This window comes from Aptenodytes patagonicus, chromosome 1 (genome assembly GCF_965638725.1).
Source record: "Aptenodytes patagonicus chromosome 1, bAptPat1.pri.cur, whole genome shotgun sequence".
Lineage (NCBI taxonomy): Eukaryota > Metazoa > Chordata > Aves > Sphenisciformes > Spheniscidae > Aptenodytes > Aptenodytes patagonicus.
Window position 1 is genome coordinate 125,319,660 of NC_134949.1, and position 17,899 is coordinate 125,337,558.

At 43.5% G+C, this 17,899-nt stretch overlaps 2 protein-coding genes across 3 annotated transcripts; one reads left to right on the top strand and one right to left on the bottom strand.

Moving 5' to 3' along the window:
- Positions 1-470: 470 nt before the first annotated feature.
- On the bottom strand, positions 471-8,017 carry HMGN1 (high mobility group nucleosome binding domain 1). Its single transcript, XM_076354162.1, has 6 exons — positions 7,868-8,017; positions 7,356-7,388; positions 7,223-7,252; positions 7,043-7,093; positions 3,813-3,944; positions 471-1,310 (listed from the first exon to the last, which is right to left on the bottom strand). Exons 1-6 carry the CDS (start codon positions 7,880-7,882, stop codon positions 1,263-1,265), a joined length of 309 nt encoding a protein of 102 aa, XP_076210277.1. The 5' UTR covers positions 7,883-8,017; the 3' UTR covers positions 471-1,262.
- Positions 8,018-8,482: 465 nt separating this feature from the next.
- On the top strand, positions 8,483-16,823 carry GET1 (guided entry of tail-anchored proteins factor 1). 2 transcript variants are annotated; one of them, XM_076354190.1, is made up of 5 exons: positions 8,483-8,607; positions 10,818-10,983; positions 12,374-12,441; positions 13,310-13,424; positions 15,107-16,823. In XM_076354190.1, exons 1-5 carry the CDS (start codon positions 8,518-8,520, stop codon positions 15,178-15,180), a joined length of 513 nt encoding a protein of 170 aa, XP_076210305.1. In that variant the 5' UTR covers positions 8,483-8,517; the 3' UTR covers positions 15,181-16,823. The 2 variants fall into 2 exon arrangements, with proteins under 2 accessions (XP_076210305.1, XP_076210313.1); XM_076354198.1 differs by lacking the exon at positions 8,483-8,607 and adding an exon at positions 9,160-9,174.
- Positions 16,824-17,899: the final 1,076 nt, after the last annotated feature.

Sequence of the window (17,899 nt, forward strand, 5' to 3'; positions counted from 1 at the left end):
TTATTGATTTTAAGGCAGGATTTGGGGAAATTCCAGTACGGTTCCAACACAACAGCAACACCATCTGATCAGTTAATGTTCAAGGGGACCGCTTTGTGCATCTTCCTTAAAGCAGTCATTTACACAAGAGTGCATATGCAAACTCTTAGATATCGCACAGATGAAAACATCTGATGCTTACTAATTACTGACTTTTTTTTCTTAAGGTAACAGAAGCAGCACTAGGCTATCGGCTTTCAAACTGGAAGTCCTGATTAAGACTGCAACTACAGTTTTCTACTTGCTACTCACTCCCTGCATTACCACCTATCTCTTGAAAAGCGTATTTTCAACAATATCAAGAACATGGTTAAGAATCAAAAATTACACCACTTAGATTGTGAGTTGTCGTAGTCAATGCAGGAGCTACAGAAACATCCTTTCATAATCAAGATTTATTTGGCCTTTGTTTGGTGATCACAGACACTATGAACAATTTCACAATTGTTTTTATTCACATAGTTTTTTAAATCTAAAAACTATTAATTCTGTGGGTTTTTTTTCCTAAGACTATTTCAAATATTTTTCGTTTGCTCTTTGTAGACAAGCTGTCCTTTAAAACTGGATGTGAAGTTCCAGTATCTCGAATATTGACATAACAAGTTATGTCTGCCAAGCAGAAACTTTTACTTAGTCAGTATTTAAAGATACAATAAAGGTTTCCAATCTTTCCCATCACAGCTACAAAGTTGTTGGAAAAAATAAAGCTGCAACTACCAAAAATAACTCTGTCACAGATATACATCACTCAGCAAGAAATCCAACACTAGGGAGCAGTTTTATTAGGTAAGCAATTCTACTGATGGTACAACCATAGATAAATAACTAAAATGTTAAGACATTCTCAACATATCATTATGAATTCCAAAGTCTGATCTGTGTTATGCTTCATTTAGTAGGATACAAAAACTGTCCCTCATAGTCTATGGAACGTGAAGCCTAATCAAGGCTTCAAAGCCCTCTCCTTAATGTAATATGCCATTAATTTCTGGTTTCATAGAAAACAAGACAACCAGTACATGATTTTACCACTTAAAAAAAGCATTTACACTTATCTAAATATGTAAAAAAAAGGGTTGACTTGGGATTCTCTCCTTTTTAAAAATGTGTTTTCTAGAACTACTAAAAAACTTGCATTTACAAAATAGTTGATAAAAATATTCCTCTGAATTGTACAAGAAGAAAGGTATAAGGACCACCAATTGAAGACTTGGTACCAGATGTTACTCAGACTTGGCTTCTTTCTCTACTGCTGCGTTGGATGCTGGGGTCTGAAAAGAAGACAGAGAACACTTCAATGCAGGAAGTTTCTAAGTGACCCAGCCTCTTAGTTCGCAGTATTTTTAATGCACAAGTTAGCTAACTTGACATACAGGACGACCACGACTTGTTTCTACATACTGCACTTCACGGTCTTAATAAATCGGTGTCATGACCTGCTTATTTCTCTTGGAGAATGACCTACTAAAAACAAGCTGTCTTGAAAAGGCATCTATCTCCTCAGATGCATCAGTATGAATTTCACAATACTGTTACTACTCAACACACACCGCAAAGGATTTTTTTTTTTTTTAAAGAACAAAGCCCATTTCAGTAATTACTGCCTTTATGACAGGAAAAGGGGGCTTTTTAACCTATGAAGCTAAAATCCCTGCATATAGGGTATTTAGAAAAGACACTAGATACACTTCATGAATTTAAATTTCAGTGCGGCACTGTTAATATATTCTCAAATCCTACCATGTTTTAGAGCAACTAAGACTTAGAAACACACTACTGCATTAAATCGAACGTAATTTTGTAAAAATACATTCAGTGAAACTGAACTGTAGCAGCAGAGCTATGCTGTCTTCAAGTCAAGTCTCCATATGCTGTACCTCAACTTCAGAACAAGTTCATACAAACTTACTTGATTAAAATCTCAACCCCATTTAGATCGGAAAACTCGCTGCATTTGCAATGTAGGTTAAAAAAAGGAATGCAATCTATGCATTAGCATAAAAATTATGCTTAATTATTCCACAGCTTTGCAGCACCACCAGCGGAATAGATTGTTTAATCACAGTAGTACGCAAACAGGAACCCTAACACCCGTTCAGTCTTTACTGCCACCTGGGGGAAGCTGTCGAGGGATGAAGTACGGAAGCCATTTCCATTCGGAGGCGTTCGTCTCTCTGAGTGTCACCAGAAGCAGTCACTGGCCCTTCACCAGATCGTGGATTAACAACAGCATCACTGACACTATCGTCCTGATTGAAAACAGTAACGTCCAACAGGACAGACTATACCTCTGCCTCTTCTAGACTTGGGTATTATATTAAACCTGCGATTTTGGCTGGTGTGACCAACATGAGACCAGCATGAAGACGTGCCCCAGAAGTCACCATCCGTTCCTTGTAAATTTACACCATCTCTGCACTAGTGTACTAACTAGACCCCAGTGGAGACACATTGCCAAATTTAACTTTCGCTGGTATCGCTGAAATACTACATGCACAAATTAAAAGACGAAATTATGCGACAGTAATACAGAGCCAGAGCTACGCAGAAAGTTAAACCAACTAAAGAATTCCTAGTTATAGCACGTTTTCCACAAAGCTTGCAAATGAAAAACTGTTGCCCCACAGTAAGTTGTCTTGTACACTCAAGTACTGTCCTGTACCTTCCTCACCCACCAAAACGCATCATCTACCTAAAAAAAAAATACTCTTTTCCTCTACTTGAAGATCTGTCTGCACACTGATCGATCAGTGTGATAGAATTCAGATATGACTTTTTTTCCATCTTAAAAAAAATGACTTTTCAATGCAACAACCAGACAGGAAGCATGAATCACACATTTAAATTAAAAAAATCATCTGACTATCTGATCAGCAAACTCCACTGAACTAATTAAAATGAGTGAGGCATTCAATATTGCAGAAACCTGAGACTAATTCTAGGCCTGTTACCACACGAAAACTTGCGTTTCATCCAGTTGTTAACAGCTGCCCTAGTAAGAGGCACTGCTTCTTCCTACAGATCTTGTCCTAAATTTAAAACTAAATTGTGTCCACATTCCAGAAAAAGAATACAGTGTGGAGGATGTTTTAAGTTAGATGACCACCGACTTCAAACTTCAGCAACACGGCCATTTTAGCAGAGTATTACAGCCAAGACTGATTTGGCGTGTTCATTTCTTCAGCAACAACAACTACTGGTAGTTCTTGCACTCTCTCTTCCATTCCTGCACCAACCTGTCCCTTCCACCAGCAGTGTCTGCAGCCGACTCCTGTAAATGTTATCTCAACTTTGGTTAAATCATTTCGACTTTGGGTTTTCAGTGAAAACTGTTTCCAGTCCCAAGAAAATGGATACTGCACTTGTCAAAGAACTTCTGTAGCAAGAAGGAACTTCTCTTCCAGTAACAGCGAAGGCAGACTGAAACCCAAACCAAACCCTCCGAAGACAGACTCCCACCCCGCCCCCCAGAGCAATATCCCCTCTGTATACCCGGTATGTATTACTTTGCCAAGACCTACCTGCAAGGAAAATGGCCCCTCTCTGAAGGACATTATCCTGTATTGGAACTTTGGTAAAATTCTCACCTTTTTTCTTAATTTTAGGGACTAGAATTTTCCAGGTGTATCTACCAATGTTTCAATAGCTACATCTTTCTTTTGGCAGAAATAGATTCTATTGTAAGAACCGCGTATGTTTCTGATAGATGTTTGGATAAACCAGTACAGTAAGTTATGCAGCTGCTTTGCACCAAAGAATACAGACAACTTTACCTCCTCGCTTTTAGCTTCCCCATTTTCCGCAGGCAAGTTGTCCTTTGTCTGTTCTTGGTTTGTCTCTTCTGTCTGTTTTCCTTTAGGCCCCTTCTTCCCCTTTGATTGAGCTTTCTTGTCCTCAGACTTATCCTACGATGACATAAATTTCCAATAAGTAAATTCCTATGACCTACTAGGTAAACTTTGAAAATAATAAAAACCACACAAAACCAAGATGGACTCGCTAAGCAGCAAGAGCTACTACCAACAACCCACGAGCCAATACATAGTTCAACTGCCAAAAAAGTTTTCCAAACTATATATAGACAAACCACCACAGTTTCAGATAGTCGGTAAAATGAGAGAATCAAACTGGGATGGGAAGATAACTAGATTCTACTGGCTAGACAGAGCAGTTTGTAATGTATGATTTAACCTCGTGGCGCATAAGAAAATAGCAATGCAGTCCTTCCACTTTGTAAATACAAAGCACTTCAAACACTCTTTTTCCTCTTATATTGATAGGCGGGAATTTCAGTAACCTAACTTAAATAAATGCATCACCTAGAAGTATCGTTTTCAGTGCTCCTTTGTTAGTATCTCAGTCACATCCTCTGTACCTACATGACTTGTTAAATGGGTAGAGAAGCAGCTATTTGTTCAAGAGCTACTTTCATATAAATACGTCATACATCCTCACAGATGTTCCTTACAGCAACCAAACTCTACGAAGTTTGCCTGTCCTCCAGCTGACCCCCCTACTTACAAAATATTTCTATCAATTCAGAATTACATAAACGCACTGGTTTTGACACCATCTGTCAAACATTACTTTATGATACTAACAAAAATTTTCAATAAATGAGAAACGGTGACACTTTTTCTGGGCAGGTACAGTGTGAGTAAGTGGCAAGAGAACATAATGCATTTACACCTCTAAGCAGAAGACCACTACGCTGATCTACCTTAACATGTGTCTAATGTCATTAAAAAATAGTGTGCATTTCATAAGCATGTCCTTCAAATTATGTCCTAATTTGTTGTCTCTGACCTAAAAATTCACTCCAAGAAATAAAGTTCTCATTTTTGCATATTTCAAGTACTGTAGACGTGTATCTCAGATTACTGTTAGAAACCATTTGGTCAGAAGCATTCCATACTATCTTCGCTCCAAGCGCTCCTCCTTACAAAAAACATGCAACTTCCTTACTTCACACGTGCAACTTTTTAATAGCTATCTGAGTACATTTCCTATTTTACATAAACGCTCCTGTAAAATACTGTCTTCATGAAAATACGGTTTTCTCAACCAATTGCAACTACTGAGCAGAAGTTGTACATGTTTTACACCACTGGATACAAACATGCAGTAAGTTACATTACATATACAAGAGATGCAAGGTAAAAAAAAACACCAAGAAAATCAATGCTGAAGCATCTTATGTCAGGTAACTAAATCGTCAGTGTCCACAAAACTTCAGAGATTCTTTGCTCCTATTTTTAGAAAAGGTAATTTTTTAAATCCTCGAGAGCACAGAGAAAACAGTTGAAACATGCTAATGGAGAAAAAAACCCCTCCTTTTAAAAAGTTATAAAGGCTAAACTCACTACTACAAATCCAGGTAAAAGACAATTTCACAACACGCAGACTTCTGTGTTTTGATTGTCAAAATGTATTTTTCTTCATTAATACTTATTTTTAAAAAAACAACCAAGTAACTCCATAATGTGCAAACTTCTCCCAACCACAAAAAATACTGTCAGGGAAGTTTTACAAAGTTACAAAGTTGATACAAAGAAGCATCTTTTGATGGATCAAATACAGAAAAAAGATAATAATTTTTAAAAAAATTAAAAATCTGTCAGTTGACTGGTATGTAACAGTGAAATATTTCTGCAACCCATTTAAAGAAAGTCCAGAGATAGCTAAAATGAGGAAGTACTGAAGCTGGAGAAGTAAAACTCAATCAGAAGAGATTTTTATATTAACAATGAGAACGTTTCTAAATGACAGAAGATTTTAGTGACACTGTGAGTTTTAGAACAAAGAGGACCAAACGTAAAACAAGTTATACATTTATTTCAATTGCCAATGGTAATAGCAATTAAAAAAAGAACAAACAACTGTTCACATATTCACATTACAGCAGCATTCCACAAGAGCCTCGTGCAAGGTGTTCTACTTCATATTCTAAGATGACAACTGTTCGTCATGTACTTGGTTTGCATGAATATGTTCCCAGCTATGAACTGTGGAAATGTTTCTTTCTAGAAGTAAAGTAGTTATAGGCGGCAAGTCAATATCACGCGTATCAGTCAGCACCAACTAGCAGCATTAAGAATTAGATGCACCACGCAAAGACACTGGGAAAAAAGAGAATCAGAACTGAAGTAAAATTGGAAAGCTTCCTCAAATTCTTTAGGCTTACAACTTCGAGAATGGCAATGCACTGATATTCAAACCATCGAAATGAAGGTGCATTATTGATAAGTAACTGTTCAGTAGGATTAATAAAATGAAAACATCAAAAAGCCTGCAAAGCGGAGTTCTGTATTACTGTATTTGAAATGCTCTTAATCCATACGTTAAAAAGAAAAGCTTATAATCACAAAGGAACCCTTAAAAACACATACACCAACAAGCCAACACATACACAGCCTCTTTTATTTCTCCCAAGAAACAAAGAATTTCACACCTCAGTTATTGGCACTGCGAAGGCTATATCGAAGAACTGAAAGATCATACTAAACCGCGCTTACTTACACATACACACTGGCACCTGAAAGCTAGACTACGTGAATGGAAACTCAGATCTTTTTCAGTGGCTGCCTAAGGAATTCAAATATTTTTTTCCTGCCCTAACACACTACTTTAAATTGTCAGTATATTTTATCCCCTTTTGTTACAGTGAAGTACAATCCTACGTACAGTTACTTCGACATTTAAGTCGTTCTGCTCAGTACCAAACTGCCATCCGACACCCATGAATCAGTGCCCACATTTCTACGCAATACTGTGACCGCTTAACAAGGATCTGCTCCAACAGTGGTGGAATGTACCTGTAGATACCGGCGGACGCATCTGAAAATGATACTTCAGCTAAACGAGTGTTCCCGCAAGGAACACGCGAAGACGAGTAAAAACGTTCAGACACCGTGCAGCGACGACACGAAATGGGACGCCACCAGGCACTCGCACAACAAACTCGACCACCTCCTCTCCCTCCCCTCTTCCCAGCGACTCTCACCTTCGCCGCTAACTTTTTTGGTTTCGGCTCCGCTTTGGCAGGAGCAGGTTTCTGAGAAGAAAGAACAAGTAAGGGAGAGATCCAGCCCTCGGTAATCCCCTTTTCGGTACAGGGGCGCACACGCACGCCCCCGCCCAGCCCGGCCCGGCAGGGACACCCCCCTCTCGCTCCCGTACTTACAGCGGACAGCCGCGCCGATCGCCTCTTCGGCTACGGACGGGGAAAAGAGAGAGAAACGGCGTGAGCGGGCGGGCCGGGAGCGGCCCGGGGCGGGCCCCGCCTGGCCCGCCGCCGCCCTGCCCTGGGCACCTACCTCCTCGGGGGCCTCCCCGTCCGCCACCGTCACCTGCCAACACAAACAGCGCGCGTCAGGCGGCGCAGGCGCCTCAGGCCGGCGGCGGGGCGGGATGGCGGCCGGGCACGTGACGACGCCGCTCGCTCGCCCGCCCGCCCCCCCGCCCGCCCCTTCCCGCCGCCGCTTTCGGATTTCGAGTCCCGGAGAGGCGAGGCGCCCGTCGAGCCCGCGCCGAACCTTCCAGACACCGCCGCCGCCGGCTGCCCGCGCCCGGCGCCGCCGTCCCCAGCGGGGCCTCCGTCCGGGGGCACGGGGCGGCTGGCAAGGGGAAGGCGCCGGCCCCCGTCAGCGAGCGCCGGCGGCCGCCGTACCGGTGCCCGCGGAGCGGCCGCTTCCCTCCGAGCCCCGTCCCCGCGCCGTCAGGCCGCCCTCTGCCCCCGCCACCCGCCCGTCCCTGCGGCGGTGGCGCGGGGCCGCCCCGGGCGGCGCGGTTCCCCGTCGGCGGCTCCGCCCGCTCCCACCCGCTTCACCTTTCTCTTCGGCATGGCGAGGCTGCGCGGCGGCGGCTCCCGGCCGCGACCCCCGGAGCTGCGGCGGCTCCCGCCCGGTTGCTGCGCGCGCTGGGTGCCTCACGGCGAGCCGCTGCGGCTGCCTGCGAGCCAGCCTCGCTGCGCAGGGAAACCGCCCCCCCCCCATCCCAGCAGCGCCAGCGGCACCGCAACAGGATCCAGCCGGATTGGAGGGGGGGGGAGGCGGGGGCTGGGAAGGGGGGCGACGGCGGGGGGACGCTCCCCGCTCTCCGGCGGCCGCCGGCACCGCCCCCCCGCCCGAGGGGCGCCTCCGCGGGGCGGGGCGGGGCCGGCTGCCGCCAGCGGCCCCGCTCCGCGCGCGCCCCCTCCCCTCCCCGTCTCGCGCGAGGCGGGATCTCTCGCCTAACCACCGCCTCCCCTTGCCGGGGGAAGGGGGGCGGCCTCTCGATTGGCCAGCCCCCGTCACGTGGCCGCACCTGTCCCCCTTCCACCCCCCCCCCCCCCCCGGCACCCTCCTGCCACCCCACGTGCGCGGGGGAGCCACCCCGACGCGATGCCGCCCGCCGGGGAGGCTCGTTAGTGGCGGGGGAGGGAGGAGGAGGCGGAGGAGGGAGGGGGCGTGCCCGCGCCCGCCCGCGGAGGCGCGCGGCATGGCGGAGAGCGGCGCCTGGCTGCTGGTGCTGAGCTCCGTCTTCCTCTGCAACGCTCTCAAGATCCTCCTGCCCTCCTGCTCCTCCATCGTAAGTGACGTCACCGCGCCCGCCCCGCCCCCGTGCCGGCCGGGGGAGGGGGGCGGCGGCCGTTACTAAATCGGGGCCGCGGCCGAGCGCCCGCCGCCTTCCTCCCCTCTCCCCTGGTAGCGGGGCTGCGGGCCTCGCCCTCGCCTCTGCGCTGCTGCGGGCCTTGCCCTGCCCGCCCGGGCTCTGCCGCCGTCCGCCGAGACAAAGCGGGGGGGGGCGCCCGGCCCTCGGGTGGCTGAGGAGGGGGTGAGGCCGCGGGACAGGGCGTTACGGAGGCCCTTGCGGAGCGCCCGGTGTTTTGCGGAGGTGGCGTCGCCCCCGCCTGACAGCCGAGAGATGAGGTGAAGCGGGGAGGGGGGGCGATGCCGTTTCGGGAGGGCTCCCGGTGCCCGGCGGTACCCGTAACGCATCCCCAGCTGTGACAGGCAGGGCCTAGTCCTGCCTCTTGCCTGAGGAGAAGCTCGAGAGGCTGATGCTGGGAAGAACTGGCGATGATGAAGCCCGGCACCGTGACAGTGGGTGACTCCGGCAGCCTCGATTAAGCAGGTCTTTGAAGCAAAGTTCTGGGTAATGAGTTATCAGTGTCTTAAATGAAGCTCCTGAGGCTCCAGCCCTTAGGTTGTTGCGGGGAATATAAAGGACAGCTTTGCTCAGTCTTGTGTGTTTTCAACAGAGGGACATCTCCGCTGTTGAGAGGGGAGATCAGCGGATGCAGAGATGAAGAAGGAGTTAGGCATCATAGGAGAAAACCTTAAGTCGCAGTCGCTAATCAGGGTGCCCCCTGGGCTGATCTTAAGCGTTTCTGCGGAAGCGTGGATAACAGAATTATGGACCAATAAACTCTGTGACTGCCAAATAAACCTGCACGTGAGCAAGCACGTGAAAATACCTGTCATTCTGCTCTTTCACGCAAATAACTTTGCAGTCACACAGATCAGTGCACACTGTTGGCTAATGGATAAAAATCCTTTAAAACATAAATTACTCTTAGCAATTTGGGAAGCTGAACTCGGTGTTACTATAGATGACTAACGAAAATCTCTGCTCAACTTTCAGCTGTGGTTCGTGACAAAGTAGTGTAATGTTCTCATTGACTGCAGCACTGAGAACATCATTTGTGGGGAGAAAATTACACGTGTCTTGAGAAAGCTAGAAAGACTTGCGAAGGAACAGCAAGAAGAAGATTTTAGGTTCTTTGTATCTTCATTTCTATGGTAAAAGGAGTTCATTAACCAACAAGCAGGTGGTGCCTCATGAAAAGAAAGTAGGAAAGTAAAAGAAGGGGAGAAAATGTTTGCTAACACGACATGCGATTACCTTCTTACGTTTCTGTCCGTAGGACATAATTTTTAGCCAAGAAACCAGTAAGATGTTATAAGAAAACTGCCTTTAAACGCATGGGTAAGACGTAAGAAGAATAACTAATGCAAATTTGTGTTCCTGGTTTTGAGGCAGCGGTAAGGTACTGCGCTGGATGGATCACAACTCTCGGCCAGTATGGCAATTCGTGTGTTTCTAACAGCCCGGACTAGGCAATCTGTAATCTAGAGGAGTGATCCCCGACTGGTGAGCCATGCGTTATTGGTGAGGCCTCAAACTGGGCTTCGGTGAATAAAGTTTCCACATTAACTAGTTTAGACCCTTGCTGAGGCTGCTGGAGCTGGAAATGGGAGTGATGAATGAGCGAAGGGCATTGCTGGAGCTGGAAAGAGCACTGATGAAAAGGAGTGCTTCCCCGGCCCTTCCTCTCCTGCACGTATCGGCTGCTTGTCATCCAAGCAGCGCGTGATGAGAACTGCAAGGAGGGAGGACAGCGGTTCAGCTCAGGACGCAGCGGCAGGCAGGCGGGGCCCGGGAGGTTTGAAAGGTCTCGGGAGGCAGCATCATCGAGAGTGGGGAGATGAGGAGATGGAAGCAGAAATAGAGAAGGAAAAGGCAGTTAGCAACCACAGTTAGAAAAGCTGAAAAATCTGCCTTGCAGGGATGGTAAAACCCTTTTTGGTTTGCTTCAGAACTCTCAGAACAAGAGAGTAAAAATTCTTTGGCTTTTGGAACATGTTGCAGATGTTAAGCCAAGGTTCTCCTGTGTCTTGGTGAAAGGGCCTTTTTTTATGGGAGGCTTTTGAGTATGTAAACAGGAGGTCATACTTCATACATATTAAAGAAAATCAGTGGAATTCCGGATAAATAAATATTTCTTTACTTCTTAGATATCCAGATTGTTACAAAAGGATGCAGAGCAGGAGTCCCAGATGAGAGCTGAAATTCAGAACATGAAGCAAGAACTCTCAACCATTAGTATGATGGATGAGTTTGCTAGATACGCCCGTCTGGAAAGAAAGATTAACAAAATGACTGACAAGCTTAAAACTCACGGTACGGTGCAATGTTTACCTCCTTTTCTAGTTTCTGAAAAATGTTTTGTCAAGAATGTTTTCAATTTTAAGTATATTTCTCCTTCAGCTTTTTTCTTCCCCCTCTTATCCATTTCCTTCTTTTTTTCTTTCTGTCTTTTTTTTCTTTAAACTTTTTTGAGAGCTTGCTTTTGTCTTTCAGTTGTGCATAGTTCTGCATACACTGATAAGGGAGTGATGTAGATGTAAAATTTTTCTTACAAAGAATTTCCTGGGCTTCAGTGTGTAATTATTTACTCTTTCTCAGTGATGCTCATCACTGAACCATGTTTTGAATAAGCCGAGGAAGTCCTCTGCTGCCTATCTTCACTGCAAAAGGATGCACTGCTTGGTTGGGGCTATTTGGGTGGTGTGCTACAAAATGCTAGAGAGAAAAAACGTTGGCCTGTAAGGTGGCCAGATGAGATCTCTCCTCTCATTTTGCAGTCCTGTTTGATCTTACGCAGCAGCTTTTGCGATAGAGCTGTAGTGCTTTGCCTCGATTAGGATTTTACGGTAGCGTAGTCCATCATCTTGTGGTAGAAAGTACGCGTAAGCCTTTGGCACCAGAGCTTTTGCTCTTGTCTTTGCCCAAACTCACTAACTGCTCCTAACAGGATAGGAGACTACTTGCTTTGTCCGCTTCCTCTGTGCGGAATGGATGGATGTTTATAGGCTCCTTGCTTGGAGAAAGGACAATATTTACAACTGGCAGGTTTGGATTGCTTTCAGTAGTATTATTCTTAACCCAATAATTGCAATTAAACTAGATTTGAGTGGTTTGCTTAACAACCAACAACGTTGTTTTAGAAAACTTGAGGCCACCGTTACGTTTGAAGATGTGCTGTCTTCGCCGGGCTTCTTTATATTGCTCTGAGGTGCTGGAACAGAACTAAAACAGGCATGAGAAGTTTGAATACTGAACCTGACCAAGGTTCCTTCAGTGAAGGAATAGGCTTAACCTTGTTCCTGAATGAAGTAAGGCAAAAAGTACATCTGCTAAAGCCGTCATTCTCCCCTTTTAGGAAAGGGAAAAATTTACTTTACGCTTCATCTGAAGCAGGTTCTTAAATTAGTAGCCACGGTGACTGTTCTCATTTGGGCATAGTGCTCTTGATTATGCGTGACATTTCTTTGTCTAGGATATCAGCGTTTTGCAACTTTTCATAGTAGCATTAATAGGAAACTATGGTGTGGTACGGACCTAGCATTTTCTTGCAGAAGGGTACTTTCAATATAGCTATGAGTCATTTGAAAAGAGATTTTTAAACAGTGTAATGGCCTGATTTGAAGAGTGAAATATTAATACGTTAATAGTTTTATGTAAGTGTAATTCACTATTATAAATAATGCAGTGATTTTTTTTTTAACAGTGAAAGCACGAACTGCCCAATTAGCCAAAATAAAGTGGGTTATAAATATCGTGTTCTACATCTTACAAGTAAGTAAATATTTTATTATGAATACAAATTACTAAACCAAATCCTCAGTAGTGTTACAATTCTCTCCTGCATTTATTGGCTGATGGTGAGTCACACAGGTGTTTGATATTCCAATGACATAGCGCATGCCAAACTGAAACAGTTTCTTGAAATAGAAGGGAGAGATGTTGCTGGTAAGGTCTGGTAGTTGTGGGTGGAAGGAGTTTTGAGTTTTCATTTTAGCTATGTGTTTCTGGTTTTGAGATGACAAGATAGGAGTTTGTCTTGGCTCTTTCATCACTGTTTTGGTTTGTTGGGTTTTTTTTTTTTTTCATTTATATATGGCACCGGACCCAGGAAAGTTCTGATACCTGTAAATATATTTTGCTTATGTTTTTGAAAACAAAATGTGCTTTTGATGAGGATGCAAATCTCCACTTACAGCTGCCACACATTTTGCTACGGTGCCTCATCAGATTGTCTCTGTAGTTCAGACTTGATGCCAAAGAACTGTCTGCTAATAAGGATGACAGCGGTTAACCTGGAGATGTCTTTAGGGTAATGTTAAAGCTGGTTGGATTCCTAGCAGGCAAGGATTATGGCTAAAAACCATCATCAGAACTTAACAGTTACTATCACTATGTTTGTCTGTGATAGACTGGAACCAGGGTCTCAAAAGAAAGCAGTATTTTCCAGCGTCTCACTGCTACCTCTTAATATTGTGTATAAAGTTAAGATCATACTAAGTTTAAAAATATGTAAACCAATGTAAAATAACAAAGAAACTATTCTCTTTAATTAGAATTTGTGATTTACTGCTTCAAAATAGTGGTGGAAATGTACTTTGATGTGTATTATTATCCAAGCTAACAAAAATTTCAATTCTAGGCTGCCTTGATGATCTCTCTCATTTGGAAGTACTATTCTGAGCCCGTTACAGTGCTTCCAAGCAAATGGCTCGCTCCGCTGGAGCGCTTGGTAGCCTTTCCTACGGGGGTGGCAGGTAAGAACTGTACAGTAGAAAAAATACATTTCCCGAGCCCGTGTGGATGCTGACAATGTAGTGATGAAGAGCACACACAGATTAGAAGCACTGCTTCTGTACGTTTCTTCGAACTCCCGTAATGCAGGGAGGAGTTTCAGACATTTGATCAGCTGTTTCCTATGTAGTCAATGAAATGGCCTATTTGACATTTTTATTTCTTCTCAAACAGTGCAGCTTTATCTTAGTATGAAATAGACCCTGGAGAAGGTTTCGAATCGGAAATATTTTTATATTAAGGAGTCCACTGAAATAGCAGAATTGGGTTTAAAAATGGGCAAATACTTCATAGGTCTGTATCGCTTACGTGTGTTTCTTATAAACTGCTGGGGTTTCATAGTAGTGTAACTCCAGAACGATTTAGGTATGCTCCCTCTTGCCATTTTGTCTTGTCCGTTCCCAGCCTTTCTCCCATCGTGCTCCTGTTGCATTTTTACCTACTTAAATCCTTCTCTTTTGGGCAGTTTAACGAATTAATGATCAGAACGGTATCACAGGTTGTAGATAGCTGTTTCTGAGTGAAAAGCGTGCTGGTTCTATGCTAACGGGGTAAGTAGACAGGCAGAATGCCAGGACAATGTAGTGTGGAAATTTGCCATCGAGCTAAAATGCTGCTGGTGAATCTTCATGTCAGGCTAGTAAGTCCCAACTGCCTTAGAAGGAATTCCAAAATATGTTGTTGGAATTGTATGTTGTTGTCTCTTTAATAGCTGGCTAGAGAATGATTTGTATCCCGCAAGCTTACTGGACCGGAGAGGAGCCTGCTTCTGTGCAGGGTGGGGGAATAGTCCTTGGAAGACATTTATTTAAATAGCATTTGAAGGGATTTAAAAAGGTTGACATCCATGTCTGCCTTCAAATCTCCTTTTTTGTCTTGGCTGATAGTCAGAGTAAAGAGATCGCTTTTGAATTCTAGGTGATAAACACAAAAAAGTCTAAAAATCACCAAAAAGGTAGTTTCTTCACGTGTGTGCTATGAATAGCTATGTATTCTGTGATACTATGTAGCATGATTCTATATAGTCTGCAATATGGATGTGCTGTATATTGCAGTCAGGGCACACCCTCTATTCCATCATACCAATGCAAATTTCTGTGCTGCTAGTTCGAATGACGGGACCCTTTAAAACAGCAGTGCAAGGCGTCTGGGTCAGTAGCGAAGGTCTCAGTGGAGTTTTTCTGTATAGCTGTATGGGGAGCAAGGGGAAAGGAGAGAAGTGTGGACTTAATACTTTTTAAAAGACTAATTTAAATTTCGGAGGAAATTTACTTTTTACCTATCTCAAATCTTGAATTTAGGTTCTAGCAAAGTATTCTGTTGCTTGCCATGCCTTAGACATTTTCTATTAGGTCACAGCAAATGTTTTTAGAAGCTGTGGGTTGTATATACCGCACTTTGGCTCACATTCGTGTTATTTGGTGCTCTTTTCCCCAGACAATCTTCAGGTTTTCTCGGGACCAGCGTGGAGTTAGCTGCCATCCCTTGAATGCATTTGTATCTAAAAAGAAAGATGTTTTGTTCCTGTTCACCTCATAACTCTTAAGTTTCATTTTTTTACACTTCCAAAGTTGTTTTCAGAAGCTTGTGTTCTTCAGGGTTCTTGATGCCATGACTGAAACTGTGGTTTTTTTATCTCTTTCAGGTGGTGTTGGAATTACATGTTGGCTTGTGGTTTGTAATAAAGTTGTAGCTATCATGCTACACCCTTTCAGCTGAAGGAATCCTAGTAATCCATGGAGTCCTCAACTACATTTTCATTATCACTGTTTTAAATGAATTAAAACAAAAAAAAAAAAAAGGGAACAGTTGTCTTCCATGAGACTAGGTCTGAGATAATCTCTTTGTTACTTCATTTGGATATCAGTCAGTATTCCTTTTGATTTATTTAACCTTTCCTTAGTTTTTCAGTTTGGTGGTCAGTTTTCAAAGAATAGCATTGCTGTTTATGGAACCTCGTGTCTATTTCGACAAGTATGAACACTGATTCATGGCAGAACCATAAGACTTTGTCATAGCATATATTCACCAAAACCTAAAAGTGCTGGATTTATCTTTTTAAGTTGGAAAGGCACTGGCATTAGGAATTAATTTGGGAGCTTTGCTGTTTCTTTGCTGCATAATATGGCAGTTTCACCCAAAGGTGGGATTATATTTGGTGTCAAGTGGTACTAGAGGATAGAGGTAGGTGGTTTGGTTGGCCTAGCATAAAACAGAATTAGTTTCCTCCTTGTTACGTTTTACACTAGAACTGGTGTGTTCTTGGGCTGTCTTAGAAAATGTGTTATTGATATATACGCAGAATCAACCCTTAAGAGGCTCACTCAGTTGCCGAGTAGAGGATGGCTGGCTACTTTTTCCTCCCTGACTTAAAATTCATCGAACGCTTGAATTTTTTCCTACTTTTATTGATAACTGACCTTTCCTTCCTTGACAGTTTTTGTGCTTCCCAAACTGAGTGAGGATCACTGAAACTATTTCCTTCCGTGTTTTGGGAGGGAAGGTCTGGCCAACCTTCTCAAGCTCCATGTTAAGAAAGAGAAAGTAGGGAACAGCGCTGTTCCTTCGGAGGAGTACATTTCTAAGGGCTTTAGCATATATTAATGACAGTCCAGGATAGCCCTTAACAGCTATGTAAATGTAAAACGGCAAATCGGTGATTTAAATGTCTGAAGTAGTAACAGAACGGTAGCAAGCAGAGGGAGGAGGGAAAACAATTTTCTCTTTTGGAGTAAATCCTTCTTGCTGTATTTAGGTACAGGAAACAGCCACAATATTTTGAAAGTAAAGGCGGACAGAATTCTTCCTAGGACCGTGCCTGTAGAACAGCGACAGAGTTGCGTTCTCTTCATGCTACAGTGGTATCTGCAACCCTGCCATTCCTGCCCCATAAGACAAATAGGTGGTTTATAAAGTTCTTGTTCCACACCTCCTCTGTTTTGGGTTTTTCTTTTTGACACGAGCCTGAACAAAGCTCTAGGGGACACCTTTCCCTCTTCTGCTGGGCTTTGGCAGTTCTGGTTCAGCTTCCCACGCTGTACAGCAGAATGCATCTGTTACGTTATTTCAGGTCCTTTGCCTCCCTGCAGGAAGGGGCTAGAGCCCCTCCATAATTAGCGCTGCCTTTAGAAATTAGTTCAAAAGGTCATGATGCATCATGCGCGTGTGTGTATATATGCATGAAATGTTTTTGGTTTTTTTTTTTTAAATGTTAAATCTAAAAAAGAATTGGTTTTATATTAGGGATTACATTTAGCCAACATGAAAATAGATGCATTAAATATCATCAAGAAAAAAAATGTTGTGGTTGAATGTTAGGTATAGTTGTGTTTTTATTAACGAAATAAAGCTTTTCAACCCATCTCAAGTTTTCTAATCCATTTTTCAATGTTAATTACAGTTTTCCTAAAAAAAAAAACAAAAACAAAACCAAACAAAAACAACCCAAAACCACAAACAAACCTGAAAACCCAAACCAACAACCCCCCCCCATGTTCTTGCATAAGGAGATACTGTTGGAATCAACAGGCCTAATTTATTATTTCTTTGAAGCATTCAGGACAGATTATTTAACGATGACATTGACGTATTTCTGAATCTAAAGAGGTGGCTAATGGTATTTCTACTTAGCTTGTTGCGGAGTTTAACACAGTGAAGTCAAGGAAAGCAGCAGCATTTAAAATCCTCCCAGCGGCATTTGCTGTTTATCCAGACTTAGCATGGGGTCACCAGAGGCGCGGTTTGTTGGCTGCTGTGGTCAAACACTTGGGTGAGTGAGGGCAAAAAGGCTTTTGGTCATCTAGTCAGTACAAGCAGGAGCGCTGGATTACGTATGCTTGTTTGCTCTTAGCTTTGGGACAGCAGTAAAGGCACCGTGGAAGTAGGAATAGTTTGTAGAAGAGAACACCTACCCTTCTGACTACACAAAGTCATTCTTGGAAACCTGCCCGCTGTAGAGCTCAAGCACTGCTTCAAGAAAAACCTTTGAGATTTTGAAAAGAAGTATGCCGCAAGTAGGTTCGGATCTAAATGTCTTAATCACCTTTTGCGGTACAGTTTTTTGAAGTTTTGGTTTTTTTAAGTGCTACTGTCTTTTAAAATTAATAGAATACACACAGTTTTGCCTAACTTCACATTTTAGCAAACGTTTCATGAATTACTATGAGGAACAAAACATAATCCTCCTACCCTCGCTTACATAACCTTAAACACAGGATTTTTAAAGGCTTTTTGAGAACTGGATATGCCTGACTTCTCCAAAACAATGGTTTACTCTTGCACATTCATCTTTGGATGTCAGCTGTGGAAGTTACCAGGCACGCTGCTTTGATAAGTTCTAACAGTGGAAAAGAATGAAGCTTTAGAGCTTTATAATGCTAGTGAAAACAATCTAATAGCAAGTTATTTTTATTATGTGTGAATTCTGGAAGCTATTTCA